Source organism: Carassius auratus, chromosome 7 (assembly GCF_003368295.1).
Source record: "Carassius auratus strain Wakin chromosome 7, ASM336829v1, whole genome shotgun sequence".
NCBI classification, from domain to species: Eukaryota; Metazoa; Chordata; class Actinopteri; order Cypriniformes; family Cyprinidae; genus Carassius; species Carassius auratus.
Genome location: NC_039249.1, coordinates 689,435 through 709,280, shown reverse-complemented (window position 1 = coordinate 709,280; position 19,846 = coordinate 689,435). Strand labels below are relative to the sequence as shown.

At 37.0% G+C, this 19,846-nt stretch overlaps 2 protein-coding genes across 4 annotated transcripts; both read right to left on the bottom strand.

Annotated features, from left to right (window-relative positions):
- Positions 1-511: 511 nt before the first annotated feature.
- Positions 512-3,875, bottom strand: LOC113105266 (macrophage mannose receptor 1-like). The gene is made up of 5 exons (XM_026266321.1): positions 3,632-3,875; positions 2,739-3,122; positions 1,565-1,903; positions 1,169-1,254; positions 512-1,087 (listed from the first exon to the last, which is right to left on the bottom strand). The coding sequence occupies exons 1-5, from the start codon at positions 3,663-3,665 to the stop codon at positions 971-973; spliced, it is 960 nt and encodes a 319-aa protein (XP_026122106.1). The 5' UTR covers positions 3,666-3,875; the 3' UTR covers positions 512-970.
- Positions 3,876-10,520: 6,645 nt separating this feature from the next.
- khnyn (KH and NYN domain containing) lies at positions 10,521-19,081 on the bottom strand. 3 transcript variants are annotated; one of them, XM_026266456.1, is made up of 9 exons: positions 18,668-19,081; positions 16,739-17,053; positions 16,372-16,506; positions 14,102-15,483; positions 12,794-12,924; positions 12,614-12,710; positions 11,921-12,028; positions 11,660-11,761; positions 10,521-11,373 (listed from the first exon to the last, which is right to left on the bottom strand). In XM_026266456.1, the coding sequence occupies exons 2-9, from the start codon at positions 16,973-16,975 to the stop codon at positions 11,070-11,072; spliced, it is 2,496 nt and encodes an 831-aa protein (XP_026122241.1). In that variant the 5' UTR covers positions 16,976-17,053; positions 18,668-19,081; the 3' UTR covers positions 10,521-11,069. The 3 variants fall into 3 exon arrangements, with proteins under 3 accessions (XP_026122241.1, XP_026122242.1, XP_026122243.1); XM_026266457.1 differs by having other exon boundaries at positions 16,739-16,986; XM_026266458.1 differs by lacking the exon at positions 11,660-11,761 and having other exon boundaries at positions 10,521-11,150; positions 11,864-12,028.
- Positions 19,082-19,846: the final 765 nt, after the last annotated feature.

Sequence of the window (19,846 nt, the reverse complement as noted above, 5' to 3'; positions counted from 1 at the left end):
ACATTGTTATAACAATAAAAATGAACAAGTTTTGTCCGAAAAAAGTTCATCACTTCATGGTCATGCAAAATGAAACGTTGTGCTCTACTAAAACTTGTATGCTAAACTTCCAGTAAAAAAAAAATATATATATATTATTTTATTAATTTGATTATTCTTTAGTTGTGTAATAATTGGCTCGATATGGGATTCACGTCGGCGACTCGACTCTGTCAGTATATTTGGAAATAAATGATTGGCTAATTGGACATGAAAAGTGACCGAAAAATGAAATTGCCATGTTTTATACACTGAAAACATTGTTCCAGATCCTCAAAATGTTCTTTCTTCGTGTATCTTTGTGCTGACATCAGGTGAGTTGTGGTTTTATAATGTATTTTAACACTTTATACCCTAACTAAAATACAACGCAAAACCAACTCCTGTAAATCATGCAACGTCAACAGTTCATCAGAGTTTGCTGTCCTGTTGTTATAGATCATGTTCAACGTTTATTTATTTTATAGTGGTTTTATTTTTTGTTTGTTTTTACACATTAAAAAGGCTTTCTGTTATCACCATTTACGTTTCTGAAGCAGCATGCCATACTGGAAACAACGTCTCAAATGGCATTAATTACACAAATATTTCATTCAGTAATGATAATCTCTTATGCATTTACATTCAGTCATTAATCAGACGCTTTTATTCAGAGCGACTTACATGAGGATGATAGAAGCAATCAAAACCAACAAAAGTCTCGGTTAGCCCAACGCAGTACACGTAGCAACAGAGAAAAACATGGCATGCATGAATATATATGAGAGTTATTTACTCGCCCTAATGTCATTTCAAAAGAAGAAAAAAAAAACGTAGAGAATAACCTTCATATCATTTAAAAACAGGCTGGTTATGTGAGGTTTACGTGATATTTTACATCTTTGTGAAGGCTTTAGATCTAGGGGGAAATGATCTGTGTGTTTTCAGCATGTTATTTGCATGAATTCTTCTCATTCTCCAGCAGCTGGAAGATCTCTCCGTCAGGCTGAGCTCTCCACCGTAGTTTGGCATCTTTAGGCAACCCCAGACTCCAGAGTTTCTGCTGGTTCTGAGATCACGACAGCCGTATGTTAAACACCACAGATACTTCACGCTCAGCTCGATCACATGAGGAGGAATAATAACTCACCTCCTTCATGATGGACGCCTTCAGCACAGGATCATTCACATTCTGACCTGATTTCAGCTTCACTTTCAGGACCTGCAACTTCACTTCTGTGGGAACAGATGTGGTTGTGAGATCGAGTGAATGGGTGCCGTCAGAATGAGAGGGCAAACAGCTGATAAAAACATCACAGCACTCTTTCACATTTAACAATGTTTTGGCCTTATAATGTTCAATCAGAATGTCATAACTGGAAAATAAGGACTTCTTTTCATTTAAGCCCCACCCCTGCATTTATGAAAGACACGCCTACATCTCAACATCCAATCAAGTGATGCACAGAACCAAGTCCCGCCCCTTGTTCTTTCTCCATTACATTTGGAGATATGTCTTAATATGGAACAAAGATCTGTTGCTCACCGTCTTGGCAGATGAACGGTCTTGTTTCAGTGCAGTTCTGAGTGGCCCATGTGTTTATATCTGACAGCTGGTGCAGAACACAATCTCCAGAGACGTTAGGTTCATCAACAGACCAGCGTCTGAATGAGGACCTGCTGTTGTCGGACCATCTGAACGAATCTTTAAACAGGCCGATGAACACCAGAGTTCCCCATGGCACCAACACCTTGACCAGCCGCTGCTCATCCGTGTTCCTCACGCTGACCAGATCCGTGTGTTTCTGTCGGCAGAACGTCTGCGCCTCGCTCCAGTTCTTGAGTTGATTCACAAACACGTACTTCTGAAGGGCGTTGTCCTGTCCTGTGATAACACACCACACTGTATGTTCACTACAGCAAAACTGGATTATTGGAAATCATCTAAACAAACTAAATCAGGCTTGGACTTGGGCTAGGAGACAACTATATAGCACATAAAAATAACAAAATAAATAAAATGCATTGTTCCCGAATTCTCAAAGATTAACCAGCGGAGAAGAAATACATTACTCAGATAAAATCTATTAAAAATCTCATTACTCTAATGCATTGTTATGTTTTAATTTTAATTTTTTTATGCAAAACAATTTGGAGTGAAATACAATATATTTAGACTTAAATGTAAGATTTATGTGTATTAATTTCATATACAATTGCCATCCATTTAGATTACACAGTTTTAACGCAAAGTATTAAACCTAATGTGACTCATATTTGTCAGTCATAAGTAATGTATTATAGAAATCTGACCCGTTTCATTCTGGGTTATTATTATTATTATTATTAATATTATTATTATTATTATTACTAAACTAAAAAATAATAATAATACAAAACAAGGCAAATATTTCATTGGGTTTAAATTGATTTACTTAAATAAAATAATAATTATTTTATTATATATATATATATATATATATATATATATATATATATATATATATATATATATATATATATATATATATACACACACACACTTTGGTGTTTAAATTATAATGTAAAAATTCAACATTCTAAATATTAATAACTTTTATAATAGTACCTCAATGACACTAACACTGGTTTCATTTATCTATGGCTGACAAATATGCATCATATAATTATATTTTTTTCTGTGTATATAGAGATACCGTCACAGACTGTACTGTCCTTACCATCATAGCAAATGAACGTATAAAGACTTCCACACGGAACATCCCAGAACGTCCCAGCGTTACCGATGACGCCGCAGTTTTCGATTGCTCCTTCGTTGTCCGGCTGTCCGGGCTGCCAGCGTCTGAACACGGCTTCTCCTTCCCCGTAGAACGTGCTGTTGGACAGAGACCAGAACCAGTCTGTCTCGGCTCTCTTCAGCCCGATCCACACGCTCGGGTCCGAGACCCCGCTCAGCACAGCCTGCAGACGACTGAAGTCCGCCTCGTCTTCAACACTCGCCAGATCGCCGTGAAAACTTCTGCAGTACTTCTGCGCATCACTGAACGTTTTCGCCTTTTGAACAAAGACGAACTGTTTGGAGATCACAGATGAGATGCACAAACCTGTGAAAGAGCAGACAGTGGAAACACAGTTTGATATTATTTTCTTTTAAACCAGAGATTAGATTGCACAAAACATCCACTTTTTAAGATGCACGTGTATATTTGTCTGAACCAGAGTTGTTTCTCTGCTTACTTGATCTAATATTTAATGTTTTTTTAATGTTGTAGATTTAAGTAACAAATAATAATGCATGTATTTTAAGTCAGAGGTCTTCTTAACAATTTTAAATTTTAAGATAATTAACGTTGGCTATATCAGTGTCATGCTGTCTGCAGTTCGTCTGTGCATCGCTCCAGTTCACTTTCTCAGGCGCAAAGAAATAGACATGAAACTGTGAAAACATCACATATCAGAGCTGAAGAACAGAGAAAGAAAATAATCTTTCATAATTTTATACAACACTGCACCACAATGCCTTTATTTTAAGTTACAAGACACAAGATTCATTTTTACAGTGTTCATTAAAGATGCATTTTTAATGTTAAAATCTGTTTAAGAAGAAGCTGACCTGATAACAGCGTGCAGATGAAATCCGTCCTCATGATGAACAGATGATCTGCTCTGTGAGGAGAGAGAGAGAGAGAGATTGTGTGAGATCTGTCCACCGTCGGGTGTTTTATAAGTCTGTCGTCCTCTGTTTCGGTGTTTGATCGTGACACATCTCTTTTACATTGAAAATAACATTCAAAGTGTGTCAGTGGACATTATGTGATTTCTAATGTGAGTCAGCCAGACAATTCAGATATCACGCTTATATTTAAAGGGGAACGTCACCAAAAAAAAAAAATAATAATAATAATTAATTAAAAAGAAATGTTGCTTTAAATCTTCATTTGAGACAATAATTGTATATTAATAATATTATCGATTATATTATATTATACACTTAATTTTATATGTTTTTTTTGTTATCAATGTTGGGACCCAAACACCATCGGACCCCATTAACTTCAATTGTGTGATAAAAAAGGGATCTTATATGTTCCACAGAAGAATGAGCTGAAGTCATGTTTACAAAAATAAAGTGAGGGAAAATGATGAAAAACAAAATGCTTTTGTGTGATCTATCTCTTTAAGACAAAACCTGGGGAAAAGTGTATACAGCGAATACAGAAATAAACACAAACTTAAATAAATCCATGTAATACTACAATACTATACTGCAGATCAAACGTACTAATAAAATAATTATTTACACATTGATATTAATCATTTCCTTGAAAATATCCTTTCTACATATATATATATAAATAGCAGCGCGAGAACAGAACGCCCCTCAGATCGCCTTGTTTTCTGTCATGATGTTGCTTAAAGAAATCTTCATTCAAACTGACTAGTGTTTGTTTTAGAGTTACAAAATGTGCAGCATTTGCTTAGAGAGCTTTATGTCTGGCACACAGAGTTCAAACACATTCAAACCCATAACACTGTGTTCATCTATTCATCCACCACCAGATTCAGGCTACAGAAAGGTGTTTGTAGCTCTATGAAGGGACAGTAGACTGAAGACAAGCACAATGATATGATGTGATTTCAACTGTTCCTTTCTCTTTGGAGTGTTACAAGCTCTTGGTGAATAAAGAAGATCTGTGAAGATGCTTAGACTAAAGTCTCAAATCCAGAGAGATATTCTTTATCAAAGTTCAGACTCGTCCTCATCGCCCTAAACACCTGGTTTAAACACAGCCCACATCTCTGTGTGGAAATATTAATAAGATAAGGATATAATAATCATGTTCCATGAAGATATTTAGTAAACGTCCTACTGTAAATATATAAAAACGTATTTTTTGATTAGTAATATTCATTGCTAAGAACTTCATCTGAACAACTTTAAAGAGGATTTTCTCAATATTTAGATGTTTTTGCTCCCTCAGATTCCAGATTTGCAAATAGTTGAATCTCAGACAAATATTATCCTCCGAACAAACCACACATCACTGGAGAGATCATTTATTCAGCTTTAGATCATGTATAAATCTCAATTTTGATAAATTTACACTGGTACTCCATTTATGACTGGTTTTGTGATCCAGGGTCACACACACACACACACACACACACTTTATCATCACCAGACTATGAAAATAAATGCACTCATAATAATAAAGTGTTTACATTTTTTTTAAATGTTGATGTGACTGAACATAATCAGTTTAATTCAGATGTGTAGATCTTCTAATGATAATGTGGTGACACCTATAAGTTGCTTATTAGCATGCATATTACTAGATTATTAGCCATGTATTAGTGCTAATCAAGAATTTTTATTATTAACCCCTTATTCTACTTGACCTTATTCTGCATCCCTAATCTTACCCAATACCTAAACCTAACAACTACCGCACTAGCTATTAATAAGCAGCAAATTAAGGGTTAATTGAGAGCAATGTCATAGTTAACAGTAAACAAGTGTTACCTATTCTAAAGTGTTACAGATAATGTTTCACATGTTAGGCTTTATAGCGCTTCACAAGATGATTTACATGTGTATCTGATGTCGGTTTCACATTTGTGTATTTGATTTGTAAATCAGATGTGATGTGACAGATGAAAGAGCAGTGTCGATGTTTCTTACTTCAGAAATCCCCGTCTGATCTCGCTGAATTCAATTTAGTGTCCCTTTCATTGGTATTCAGATATCAATGAATAATGACTGAAACTACTACAGCTTTGTTCGTCTCCTCTGCCAGATTTAATGTCAGACCGTCCAGGTCACGTGATCTTAGCCAACGAAGCTTCGTTACGTCTCACTGTTTCAAACTCACGTTGATCTCAAAGTGAATCACACAAAATTTATTATGGAAAATAAAAAATTTAGGACGAGATGTTGTGGGTTACACAAAAGATAACTACCCTTTAACTTAAATGGCTTCATAATTGTACAATACAGTGGTATTTGTACATGCTACTTAGGTTTATTGTAAATAAAGAAAATATTTAGGCCTTTAATTCATTTTAACAGATGTTTTCTCACAACACGCCCCAAACTTTCAGAAAATGGTTGTTATTTAACTGTTTTATTGTTTTAATTTCTTTAGTAGCCTAATGTGTTGTAGTTTTTATTATTATTGTTGTAAAGCACATCGGACACCTTGGTTTGTAATTACTGGTGCTATATCATTAAGATCGCCGTCGCCTTTACCTTTTTATCTTTATGTGTGTGTGCATGAAAATGACAACATTGTTTCCAGTGCGAAGGTTATACTTTGGAAATGTAATAATTAAACAGATTTAAATTCATGACAAGAAATATTTTAATAGCTATGATACTGTTCTTGAAATCAAATCTTTGCATTGCTATGACCATCTCACGAGCAATGTGTTACGAGGGGGCTAACTCATACGAATTGTCTAGACCTCAGTGGAAAAACAGATTCAGTGTTCCTCAAAATGAATAAAAATCAGGATATGGGTCTATTATATGCAATAATTAAATATTTGAAATATGCATTTAATCCCATTTTACTAACCAGTGTCTTCACTGCTGGCCTTTGAAGATCCATTTCAACTAATAAGAAATAGTACTAACAAGCAAAAATTAACCATACTATTAAGAAAAAAAATTATAAATAAAATAGAATGGAATGGAATTTAGCCCGAGGATTATTAATTTCACTTTTGGCCTGAAATGGCATTTAAATCTGCCAAAAATAGAACTTATTTTTTATTTTTACGCTTGCACCAGGGCCACAGTACAATACAGTACATATCATGCATGCACCTTACTTCACTGTCTTTACTGACAGCAACATTAGTCCTACTTTCTTTCATTTCCTATTTTGTAAAAAAAAAATTGTTATCCATTTCCACGTGTGTCCCTGCATAGCTCCTGCTCTCCCCAACACTGTGCTGCTTTGCTGCATGTATCTGTCTGCTTCATTACACTGTGACCTCTGCTGGTGACTGAATGGGACTGACATGTCTCTGTCTGTCTCTTTCAGACCTTTGTGTCTGTTTTACTGAGCTGTGTGCTTGATTTATAAATCAAGAGAATGAGTTAGTTAATTGTGTGCATGATTTTTATAAAAAAAAAAAAAAAATATATATATATATATATATATATATATATATATATATATATATATATATATATATATATATATATATATATATATATCAGAGGTGGGTAGAGTACCCAAAAACTTTACTCAAGTAAAAGTAAAAGTAATTCTAGAAATATTTACTCAAGTAAAAGTACTAGTCTTGAATAGTTACTTGAGTAAGAGTAAAAGAGTATCGGATAAAAAATCTACTCAAGTAGTTAGTTACTAGTTACTTTGGGTCATATATACGGAGCCTACTTTTATATAGATATATAGACAAAAAATGTATGTAATGTATGTGTGTGTGTATAAATGTATATATTTCATCAGCCTTTAATCCAATTTATGTAATTTATTATAAAACCCTGTCTGTTTATTTAAGTAACAAATATAGGTGTCATGCCATAACATATTTTTAATATGACTGACTTTATATTAAATGTGAATTTAACATTGAAAATTAATGTGATATAAATATTGCTACTAATCTCTCATTGTTCAGAAAGAGAGCAAATAACATTTACATTATTAAACATAATTTTCACTGACAGTCTAGATTTCATTCACTCTCAGAAACTACCATTAAAATCACTGAAACTGTTAACACTGTGAAATCAATATCTTAATTATAGATTCGTACACACATCTGCACTTTGTTGTTTCTGACGAGAGAATTCGGCAGAAAGAGGTATTCAGTAAGTGAGCGAGTGAAGGAAGCACCGGCATTTCAGCGATGACTCATCGGAACACTTCTGATTGGCCATTGCATTCAAAAGCTCAACAGAACCGTGTGTGATTGGTTATAATGCGCAGCGCTGTAAAAACGCGTCTGTCTCTGGCTCAGCGCCAGCAAGCGATCACAGATCTGAATTTAGCAGCTGATGATATGACTTGCTGAACGTACTCGCACCGGTGTGATTGTATTAAAATTAATAAAATCTTAATCGGCTATTCTTTGTGTTTTGGAAGCTGCATTCAACCTGTTATAAGCCACACACGTACAACAAACTAATGTCACAGTGGTATCGTGTACTGTAATCGAATGTAGCCCAAGTTATTACCTGTTAAACAGTAGACAGCACACGCTGTGTTCATCTAATAAGGATCTCCATCGCAAGCAAAGAATAGCCTTTGCAGATTAGCTTTCAATTCAGTGCAGTTCCATAGCCCCGTTTTCAACGCTGCTAATATTCTTAAACGTTACAACTCAGAGTGAACCGCTTCAGAGCTCAGCGCGTGCAGCATGGAACTGAACGACTCAATCAAACTGATTCATGAACCAATTCACTCGTTTGCCAAATGGTTTGATCAAGCCTTTGAACAGAGTTGACTCAAAAGAATGAATCATTCGCGAATGGGCATCGCTCATTGTCCAGAGAAAAGTAGACGGCGTGTTTGGAATAAACTAAAGCATTTATTGCATTAAGATAAAGTAACGAGAGGGGCGTCGCCCACAGTAACGAAGTAAAAGTACAGATTTTTCCCAAAAAATGTACTCAAGTAAGAGTATAAAGTACCCATCTTTAAATATACTCCGAAAAGTATTCGTTACCCCGAAAAATTACTCAAGTAAATGTAACGAAGTAAATGTAACTCGTTACTACCCACCTCTGATATATATATATATATATATATATATATATATATATATATATATATATATATATATATATATATATATATATATATATATATATATATATATATATATTTGCATGTAATGTTCCGGGCTCTGTTATACTTCAGGACTTGAAATAAAGATCTTTAAGCTAAAAATTATATTTTGTCAATTTAAAACAGATAAGCCCAGTCACTTCACAGACATAATTCTGAAAAACAAACAAACAAACAAACAAACAAAAAAAAAAAAAACATAAAAGAATATAAAGAATACTTAAATGTTTAATAAGGCCAGACAGACAACCCAAAAATCTACCCAAAACAAGAAAACGTGAAACTTTAAAGAGGAATAAATTATTAACACATGAAGGTAAGACAGTATACATAGGGACAGACAGACATAGCATGTCCACTAACTAAAATGAGTGATTATTAGCATGAAAAGAGAGTTCACACTTAGTCAAACTACATTTTTGACTATTTGTGATGAGGAGGCTCAGCTTCACTAAAATCTTTCATTTCAGGACCATTCAGAATTTGTCTTGAATTCACTTGGACTCTCATAACCTCTCTTCATATCTGTGTGAAACACACTCTTATGAAGCATCCAGTGTCATACAAAACAAAGCATAATCAATATTTCACAATCCAGCTGGTCATCAATGGCTGCAACATCAGTTCAATGATCGCGCATATTGGTGTGATTGTATTTTACGTATTTGCTCACACCTCACTTCATGCTGTCGAATACTTTTTTTTTTTCTCCAGATGTGACAAATGTGAATGTATTGAAATATATATAGTGTAAGAGGATACTAATTGCGCCAATGCACAAGTCAACTAAATTCTGACTGGTTCCAAACACACTTACACACTTACACACACACTATGAAGTCATCATCTTAGAGAGGAGAAGTATAGCATAAAGCAGGATTCTTTAATATCTCATAAGATATTACACAATTCACTCTTTCCATAACTTGATTAATAGTCGAACGGGAAATCATGTGATAATATAATTAATATCAATATGAAGGATATGGCAACTCAGCATCCACTCCTTCAGTTCAGAGCTCACATTAGATCCAAGAACAACAGAGAAGAGCAGGAATCAACCCCTGATCGTAAACCTCCAGCAGATCCATCTCGTAATCATCTGAACGACCGGACCACAGGGTTTAAGGGTCACCCCTCTCGGGACAGGAACTAAGATCAAGTCTAATCTCGTAGCCGAGTCTCATCCCGAGGACAGATGACCAATCAAAAGAGGAGAGAATATGGTTAAAATATACAGCTTTCAAACACGTCTAGACGTTAAAACCAGTTCTCCTCCCGGTTAATGGCAGGAACTGAATCACTTTTGGAAAGGTGGTCTCTTCTGTTGTTAGGACTGGAGGGGATTTCATGTTTTCATTAAAGCTGACCGTTAGTACGCTACACATGGTCCAGACCTGCCCGATGGAGAGCTAGTTCACCTATACACACTTCCACATCCTCATTCTCTGGTCGTGTGGATCATGACATTTCTGTCTTCTGTCACTGAGGTCATGAATATTTATAATCATCACTAGTATGATTAACTTGTACTTGATAAATGGAATGATGTCCAAATTTACCGTCTAATTTTATGAAAGTAAAACTGAGTAAATCAGTCTCATGTTTAATGACCTCAGATAATGCAAAAAAATAATAATAATACAAAAAATAAAATTCATGAGATTACAGACAACCTGATTACTTTAGCTGTTTAATAAGAATAGAGCACATTAATGAACATCTGTATAAAAATTAAAAATGTAAACATCCCAGATTAGAGCGAATCTGAAAACCCAAACTCATGAAGACGTATTCTTTGGCTGATTTGGTCTCTTACACTCGTCATCTTTTTTATAATCCTTACATCAAGAACAGAACGTGTGGAAATAAATATTATCAACAAAACATCAAGTGTTAACTCTTTCAAATTAAGACCGTCTAAAAGCACAACTGTGTGTCGAACAAAAGTTAAAATTAATACAACATACAATGGCTGAAAAAAAAAAAAAAAAAAAACACCTGCAACACCTGAAAGCATCTTCATTTGTTTTACAGTTTCTTAATTAGTTTGTGTCAAACTGATGAAGATGTTTTCTTAATTTGCAGCTCGTCTCACCCACCGTATATTCATAATTTACACTTGTTGAATATATACATTATATTTAGAACTGAAGACAGTTCTGGGATGGTGAGGAAATCTTGTGTTGTGTTTAGTCTGGAGCACAGTTCAGATGCAGGTGTTGTTTACTCCTGCTGCTCCAGGACGAGGTCTGTGAGGCGGCTGATGTCTCTGACGGTCGGGTGACACTGCAGGATCATGATGATCACGCTCTCCTGAGCTGGAAACATCTGCACTAAACTCTCCCGCAGCTTCAGCGTCTCCTCCGCCGTCCGCTCCCTGACCTCCTGACCCCTGCCTGACCCCTGACCCCTGCCGTGACCCCCCGGGGCCCAGTCCCGGTACTGCAGCAGCTCAGTGTGTGTGCGCGGAGGAGAGAAGGACGCAGACACACCTGCGAACGACTGACCGCTGGGAACCGGTACACTACTGTGAGACACACACACACACACACACACACACACAGGGGAGTTCAACATGTTATCTGTTACTGTTGTTGTCATATTTTAGAGAACATTAGAATATTTACTGCTTCATAACAGAGCAAATAAAGTGTAATGGAAACAGTATTCTTTCCCCAAACAATCGGATGCTGAGCAACACACAAACGTAAACAAAGGTGTTTGTTTGTAGAGTAATTAACAACAGCTGCAAACTTCTGAACGGCAGTGCATTTAATCAAACAGACAGAGTGATGGGATGTGAATGTTAGCACCTGTTGTGTTTATGAAGGAAGTCTCTCAGATGAGGTCCACCGCGGCCCAAAGGATCGTCAGGTAACATGAAAAGATCTCCAGCAAACACGTACTGAAGCAAACTGAAACAACACTTCCATCAGATAAAACAACCATACACACAGACAAAACCCAGTGCTGCCTTCATGACTGGATCATTTCAGGTGCATCAGGGGCACTTCAAATACAAAGACCTTGCTTTGCACATAAAACAATCACAACAATCAGTCTAATTCAGAAACCTTGTCTTTATGATGTCTCTCCAGGCGGGCGACTCGTCCACCAGATCTCTCAGGTTGTCATTAGTCACAATCACTCCTTTGGTCTTCTGCGCCAGCTCCAGCATGAATCTGACCAACAATCACGCATTAACTAACGAAACACACTGCTTTCTGTCCAGTGTGATTCTCATCACAGCTTACTGCATTCAAAAATATATTCAGGATTCTATATAATCAATTGCTTGTAAAATGTGGAGAACAAAACCAGCCATAAGTGTAAATTTTCCGCTTATGCATCATCTGAAAGCTGAATTAACAATATTTCCAGTGATGTGTGGTTTGTTAGGATCAGACGACGTTTGGCTGAGACACAACTATTTTAAAATCTGGAATCTGAGGGATGCAAACAAATCTAAATATTGAAAAAATCATCTTTAAAAGTTGTTCAGATGAAGTTCTTAGCAATATATATTACTAATCAAAAATGAAGTTTTGATATATTTATGGTAAGAAACTTACAAAATATCTTCATGGAACATGATCTTTACTTAATATCCTAATGATTTTTGGCATCAAAGAAAAATTGATAATTTTGACCCAAATATCCCTGTGCTACTGATGACTGCTTCTGTGCTGCAGGGACACACAGTTTCTACACAGTTTAACATTAACCCTTCTTAAGACGTGTTGATCTGAGATGGAGTGACTGATTACCGGTCGTCATATGAGTTGATTCTCTTGCCCTCGACTTCTCTGGATGGAGTGTATTTGAGGAAACCCAGATCGAAGAGTTCATTCATGTATTGCCTTTCTACAGAAAACACAGAGCCACATGATGACACACTCGCTGCGGTCACAACACACTGAGATGTGAAGGCATAGAGTGAGCTTCACCTTTAACCTTTGAGTTGTTCTTCTGCCTCCACTGAGGGACGAACACGGTGATCTCACGATGACCTCTCGCCCAAAACTGCTGCACTGCCAGAGCGATGCCTCGACAGGAGAAGAACACCCCCAAACCGTGACTGCGGAGGACAGGCATCAGATTATACTCTTTACTCTGGGTGTGCTTCGTTTCATTCACTAGCTCATGTCAGATAATGTCAAAATCAATCCAGAACTAGTGCTCTGAAACTTTTAACACCCAGAAACTGACTTAAATGCACTCGCAAAGCATCCCTGACTGCTCACCATATTATCTGACAAGACATTTACTCTGTATTTTCTTTTTATCTTCCAGCACAAATATCTAAACACTCTTAACTCGAGATGCATTTAGTGGAGAAATGCAAAATAACAAATGATAAGAGGTTTGTATTTTGAGAAAATTATGAAAATTAAGTCTATTTGTGCCTAAAATAAGATATCAGAGAAGTAGTGGTCAGAAAAATAATCAAAAGAGAGAGCGTGTATTTTTCTAATCCCATAAACCCAGTTTTTTTCTTCTTCTTGTTTTAAGTGTAAACTTTAACCAATTTTTCACATTTTCATTTTGTACTATTTTGCTTCCATAACATGTCTTCTTTCAGGCTAAAGGAAAGAAACACTTAAGTGTTTATTTTATTGCACGTTATCCATAAGCGTCTGCAGATTTCTAATATAAAACATATCTTTAAAGGTGTTTTCTCAAGTTTCTTTCTCCACTTCAGCAACAGTTGCATGCACCAAACTTAGCAGTTTTATTCCTCTCTGTGCTCTGAATGTTTTTACTGAGGCGATTGTTGATTTATCATTTGCCTGGTTTTATTAATGCATTTTATCTGTTTTGCCTATAGACGTCAATTACAGGACATACTGTATCTCTAAAGGCTGTTTGAGTTTTTATCTCTACTTCAGCAGCACTTACATACACCAACATTTACAGGTTTATTTGTTTGTTGACAGCATTTTCTGATTTTTGAACTGATAAAAAGAGAAATCCAAAATCCTTTAACTCTAATTTGATGGAGGATTTTTTTCATGACACTAGTTTTTTCACTGTAGCAATTATTCCAGCAGATAAAAAGTGACAATGCCAAAAGATATCAGTCACTAAGTGTTAAATTCGGATCAATACTAGCTATGTTTTAAGCACAATAGAGACGGACTGCTGAAAGACAGAGATGCAGATGCTGTGTTTTGTGAGAATTAGGGAGTCGACCGAGACACACCCTCTCTGTTCTCATTCTGACCTTCACGAGTTCATCATACTGTGATTCTGACCTCATTGCGACATTGCTCCCATCGACGATGATCTGACGCAGCATGTGGTCACCCGGCTCGTCTGACAGCTGCAGTTTGAAGGGCGTCTTGAGGCTCTCGAGGAACCGCTGAGGCCCTGTGACCACAGACGCCGCTCCCGGTCTGCCCTGGTTAGGTTTGGACACAGCGGATTGGTTGGAGATGTCTGGCGAACTGATATCGAAGGTCCGTGGAGTTGACCGGATGGGTGAAGCCACTGGGTGCACTTCAGAGTCCAAGGTTTCAAAGGAGTATGTCATCTGCGGCGGTCCTCTCACCGGTGGAGGCCTGCCGTTAATGTTCACTGGTTTAGATGCGTTCCTCGTTTCTGAGTTTCTGCTTCCAGTGTTGAGATCTGGAGCAATGTTCTGATCAGCTGTTCTGCTGCCTCCTCTTGTCCGGTTCACCTCTCCTTCTTTCTGCAGCTGCAGGAGCAGCTCGTGGGGCTGGAGCTCGGGTAGATTGATGAACAGTTCCATTACTCTCTCCTCGGTGTAGCCACAAGTAGCCGCGGCCTTCTTCAACACGTCCAAGACAAAGTCTCCCTCTTTTCCTTTACTGTCCTCTAGTATCTGAAGAGCCTCCTGCATTTCTCCACCAACTCCCGCCATATTCTGGGACTCACAGCTGTTGTTTCGCTGGAAGGTTTTCTCCTGCTCCTGCTGGATCAAATCCAGAAGTTGTGAGGCTTCTTTAGGGCCGGTTCGAGTTAGAACGGCTTGCACCACCTCATCGGCAAATCCCATGGCTGTGAAGAACTTGAGAAGGTGGTCAAAATCTTCTCTGCTCCCTGCGGGCAACGAGACCGTGTCCTGAGGTGGCGTCTCGGGTTCGTGTTTTTGTGGCAAACTTGGTTCTGGAGACTCTGGGATCTCAAAGTGTGTTGAAAACGGAGTGTAGGATTGGCTGTTGAAATCATTCGTGCTGGTATTTCTGTGTGAGGATTGTGGGACAAGATGAGGCTGCTGGGAATGTGAGTTCTCTGCGTTACGATTCGATCCTCCAGAGGCTCCAGAAACTATTTCCCCAACAGGTCTTTGCATATCCCATGCTCCATTGACTTCAACTGGGACTGGAGCCTCTTGTTCCCGTTTTGCATGCGAGTCCAATCCGGACTGCTTCACCAAATCCAGCAGGACCTCTTTCACCAGCACAGGTAACACCAGCAGGTCCAGGGTGTGCTGGTCCTCCAGACTCTCCACGATGGCTTTGAAGGCCCGACGTGACTCCAGGGATTCGAGTCCAGCCTCGGAGCGCCGTCCCTGGCTGCTCTTGTACTTCTCCACCAGGTCAGTAATAAGAGAATAGGCTTTCACCACAGGTTCTGCCAGACCGGTCATGGAGACGATGCCTTGAGACCTCACCTGCAGGAGAGATTTAGTCATGCAATGTTCAGGAGCTGGATCGACACATGCATGCTACTTCACAACGGGATAAACTATGGTACAGTAAAACAGTGCATCAACCTTACAAATCAGGGATTAAACTTAGGAACAGGTTTGAAAAGTGCACCTAATGCACAAGTTAGTTTTATAAAACAAACAAACAAAAAAAACTGTTTTAATCATCAGAACAGAATAGAGAAAGCACAAGTATGTTTTATAGTATCATTTATCTTACATTTTTGTAATGTAACATTTATTTGCCATTTTATACAGTTTGTTTGGATTTTCATGTTACCTTCTATTGCATTTTTTGTATTTTCTTTTGATTCTCAGGTTACATTTGACTTGTGTACTTTATCTTGCATTTGACTTTTGTACAGTATCTCAGGTAACTTTAGTTTTTTATGCTTTTTTATGCAACATTGATCTAGCGTTTTATGCATTTGTATATCATTAATATAAGATAACATTTATCTTGCTTTTTATGCATTGTTTTGTTTCTCATGCTACACTTATCATGCATTTTTATTTAGTTTCTAATGTAATCTTTATATTGTATTTTATGCATTTTTATTTATCTTAGAGGCCCATGTAGTGTGTATGACATTTTGTATCACCTTCTGTTTTCTTCGTTACTACTAACAAAGGTGGTAGAATCATGTTTGGATGAAAATATGCAAATCATGTTTGGCTGTAAGGTTTTAGTGCTGTGCACCAGGAAAATAACTGTATGCATATAAAACATAAACACATTCAGTGATATAATCTGTACCAAAGGTTGTAGTACAGCATCATATAATAGACCTGCTCCTGTACTACAAAACACTGGATTAGCACAAATGACGTTTAGAAAAAAACTCAACTCACCACTATTTGAGCAGAGGTATTTTTAATCAGGCAATCCAGAAACAGCCCTTTAGCTCCACAGAAGACACAGTGAAGCACTTCAGGGAAATGGATCTCTTGCTGAGCTTCCTGATTGACGACCCCTTTCACAAAAAGCTACGAGTCGCAAATAAACATATAAGGTGAGTAAACCCTCAACAATTTTAATAGGAAACATATGTGTTATAACTGTGGCTTTTGAATCCATAAACCATTACATGCATCTGTGATGAGAGGAAATGAACTAGAACTACAGTAGTGTGTGTTGCACATTCATTGATGGTGTAGTTTACAGACATGCAATGTGATGCAGTTAGATGTAACTTCACAGTGTAGGCTTGTTCTTCACCTTAGCTGCCTGCACGTCTCCTGCAGTCCCTCGCAGCTGGAGCCAGATCTGACCGCTCTGTGCAGACGGACCATCCTCTCCTCCCACACTCAGCTTCACCCCAAACACTCGCTCGACGGAGGGCTGCAGCGCCAGCAACACCCCCCTCAACACACCTGCACAGGTGAACTCGTCCTCCACCTCCTGCTCCATCCGCTGAGATCCACAGCCGGCCAGTGTGAGACCTGAGAGAGCCATGACGCACCTCACTGGACGAGACAACACGCTTATGATTCAGCACTGTAGGAACGATCCTGAGACAACACGGGATTCAGACTGGAATATAAACCTCTGTTTGTAGTTTATTTGCTACCAAAGGCTTCGCCACTCGCAGATTCATTTTATTCACTTTATTTGTATTCAGCTATTAAAATCTGAGCGAGAGATTTGAGAAGTGAATGTAACAAAGAAAAGGTGTTTGAAAACCCTTTGTATACAAATGTCTAAAACAGGAACAATCTCAGCATATTCATTCAAAGCGATGTGGTCTTTAATAACATCCTTAAAATGTTAGCTCAAAACATTGTACATCATTCATGGAATGTTTTTTATTTGCACGTCTAATGTGTGTGTGTGTGTGTGTGTGTGTGTGTTTGTTTGTTTTTACTACTAAAAAGTTGCAGGTGGTTTAGAGAACATTCAAAAGTATCGTTCCCATTAATGTTCGGAAACAGTCAAGTTGAACATTCCATTTTCACTAATGTTCAAACAACCAAGAAAACCTTTTTAGAACGTAATGGGAACGTTAGCAAAATGCTCTCAGAACATATTTATTCGAGTATTATTCGTGTTTGGCATAATCTGCTGTTTTCTTTTCTCAAAAATAAGGTTTATTTGAAGGTGTCCTTGTTAGAGTGTAATTATACACTCAAATAATATTAATTAACTACTTGTACTTACTGTATGTGAGGGTTGGGAACAGGGTTGGCTTAGGAATACTTGCATATAATTATGCATCATTTATTGATATCATAATAGTAAGTACATCCCACATTAAACAATAATATAGTAATTTATAGTAAGTATAGTGTTTTTGAAGCATACTATAGTAAAGTACTTGAATTAATTAGTTGTGGTTGTTATAGTTGCTGTTGTAAAATAACAACTACAGAAATATAAACTAATTACATCAGCCAATACTGAATTATGTTTTTTAAGACTATGGATATATTATACTACAATACACTACAATTTACTATAGTAAAACCTAAAGTATAAGACAGTATTTATTACAGTTGATCAGTTCACCATTGTTAATAATTCAGTGTGCTGTAGCATTCATTAACAAAGTGTTGTAATTATTATAATACAGTATAATGCACTTCAAAAACACTATGTATTTACTACAAATTAGGCTACCGTTTTATCATTATTCTTTTTTTGTTTTTTTTGCATGGGATATGTAACGGGGAGTTAAGGACACCTTAATATAAAGTGTTAGTGATTTGACACGTGGATGTAACAAAGAAAGTGTGTTTGGTATACAATTGTTTAAAACAGTAACGATTGGTTAAGAGAACATTCAAAAGTAGAATGTTCCCATAATGTCTGGAAAACGAATTGAACATTCCACTTCTGCTAACGTTCAAACAACAAAGAAAAATGGCTTTAAAACATCAAAACACTGTAATTTTTTAAAAGTATAAACCTTAATGGGAACGGCGTCAAATGTGCTTAGAACAAATGTAATCACGTAACATTCGCAAGTGTTTCGCAATCAAAATCGGTCGAACGATTAAAGATCAACCGGTTCCAAAATGTTCTAGATGTGACTAAAAAAGAGATTCAGGCGAAACAGATTTCCAGGGAAGTCTCAATAAAAAAAAACACAAGAACAAAACAGAAATGTGTATACGATATGTAGGACCGACAGTAAAGTTGCGTTCTTACCATAATCGCGTGAACTTTAAACTGCGCTCTTGCGTCTGTTTACGAAGCGTTCGCGATAAACAATCCGAAGCGAGTCTGAACGCTCTTCTGCGACGATCCGGATTCAGTCAAATTTTAGTCCTGCTCGATTATAAAAGGCTTCTTCTGGTTTAGAAATCACCAGTGGTTTCGCGAGACTCGTCAGCCCGCATTTTGATCTGCTCATGATGATTGTGAATAAAGTGAAACCAAAGGGAAACGTCGCGTCTACCGTAACGAACACAAAGAACGCGCCTCCAGAATCTGCTCAAGCGCTTAATATTTGTTCTCATTCATCTCCCGATATAAGACGCAGAAACACATGACCTTTGATCGGAAATGAGTTAAAAACACACAATGAAACAGAATCCTTGAATATGAGTGAAAACCATGATAACGCAGACTTTATTTTGCTATTTGTGTCACTGTCACATAGTGTGGGAATTTCCACTGACGTAAAACAGCAACATCCGCTTACAGTCAGCAGCAAAAATATATACAAGTCTATTTTAATAATGGGGACATTTATTATTCAATCTTGTATAGACTACTACTGAATGTATAATTTTCTTGAAGAACACGTCGACTTAGGCTACTTTAGGATGACATTAAAAACATATAAGTGAAACACTGTTATTTTTCCTATTTTTAATTTAAAAATAAATTATGAGTGAAAAAGTAAATGGTGGGGTTGGAAACCCTATAAAAACGGACGACAACTATCTGGGAATGTTCTCAGAAACCTCCACATTCTTCCAGGAAAAGACTGTTTATTCCGAGCTATCTGGTCTTTAACAATGTTCCCAAAACATCAGAAAGAAAATAATGTTTATGGAACATTATTTGAAACATTCGTTGTTTATAATCAGTTCGAAGTGGTTCGAAAACAACATTAATGTTTCTCTAACATGACCCGAACATAACATGTTTTCGAAACATTTAATGATTTTAACTTTCAGCGAGCATTCGGAAATAACATTTAATAACTTTATCAAATAATAGCTACACAAAGAACGTTTCTTTCAAAGTGTTATTTCTAGTTTTCAGCTGCTTCAGAATTATTATTATATTTCAGTCCATGTTTGGAGATTATCAAATGGAACTTTCTGTTGACGTTTGCTCTTAAAACAAAGAAAACGTTTGGAACGTTCATTCAAAAAT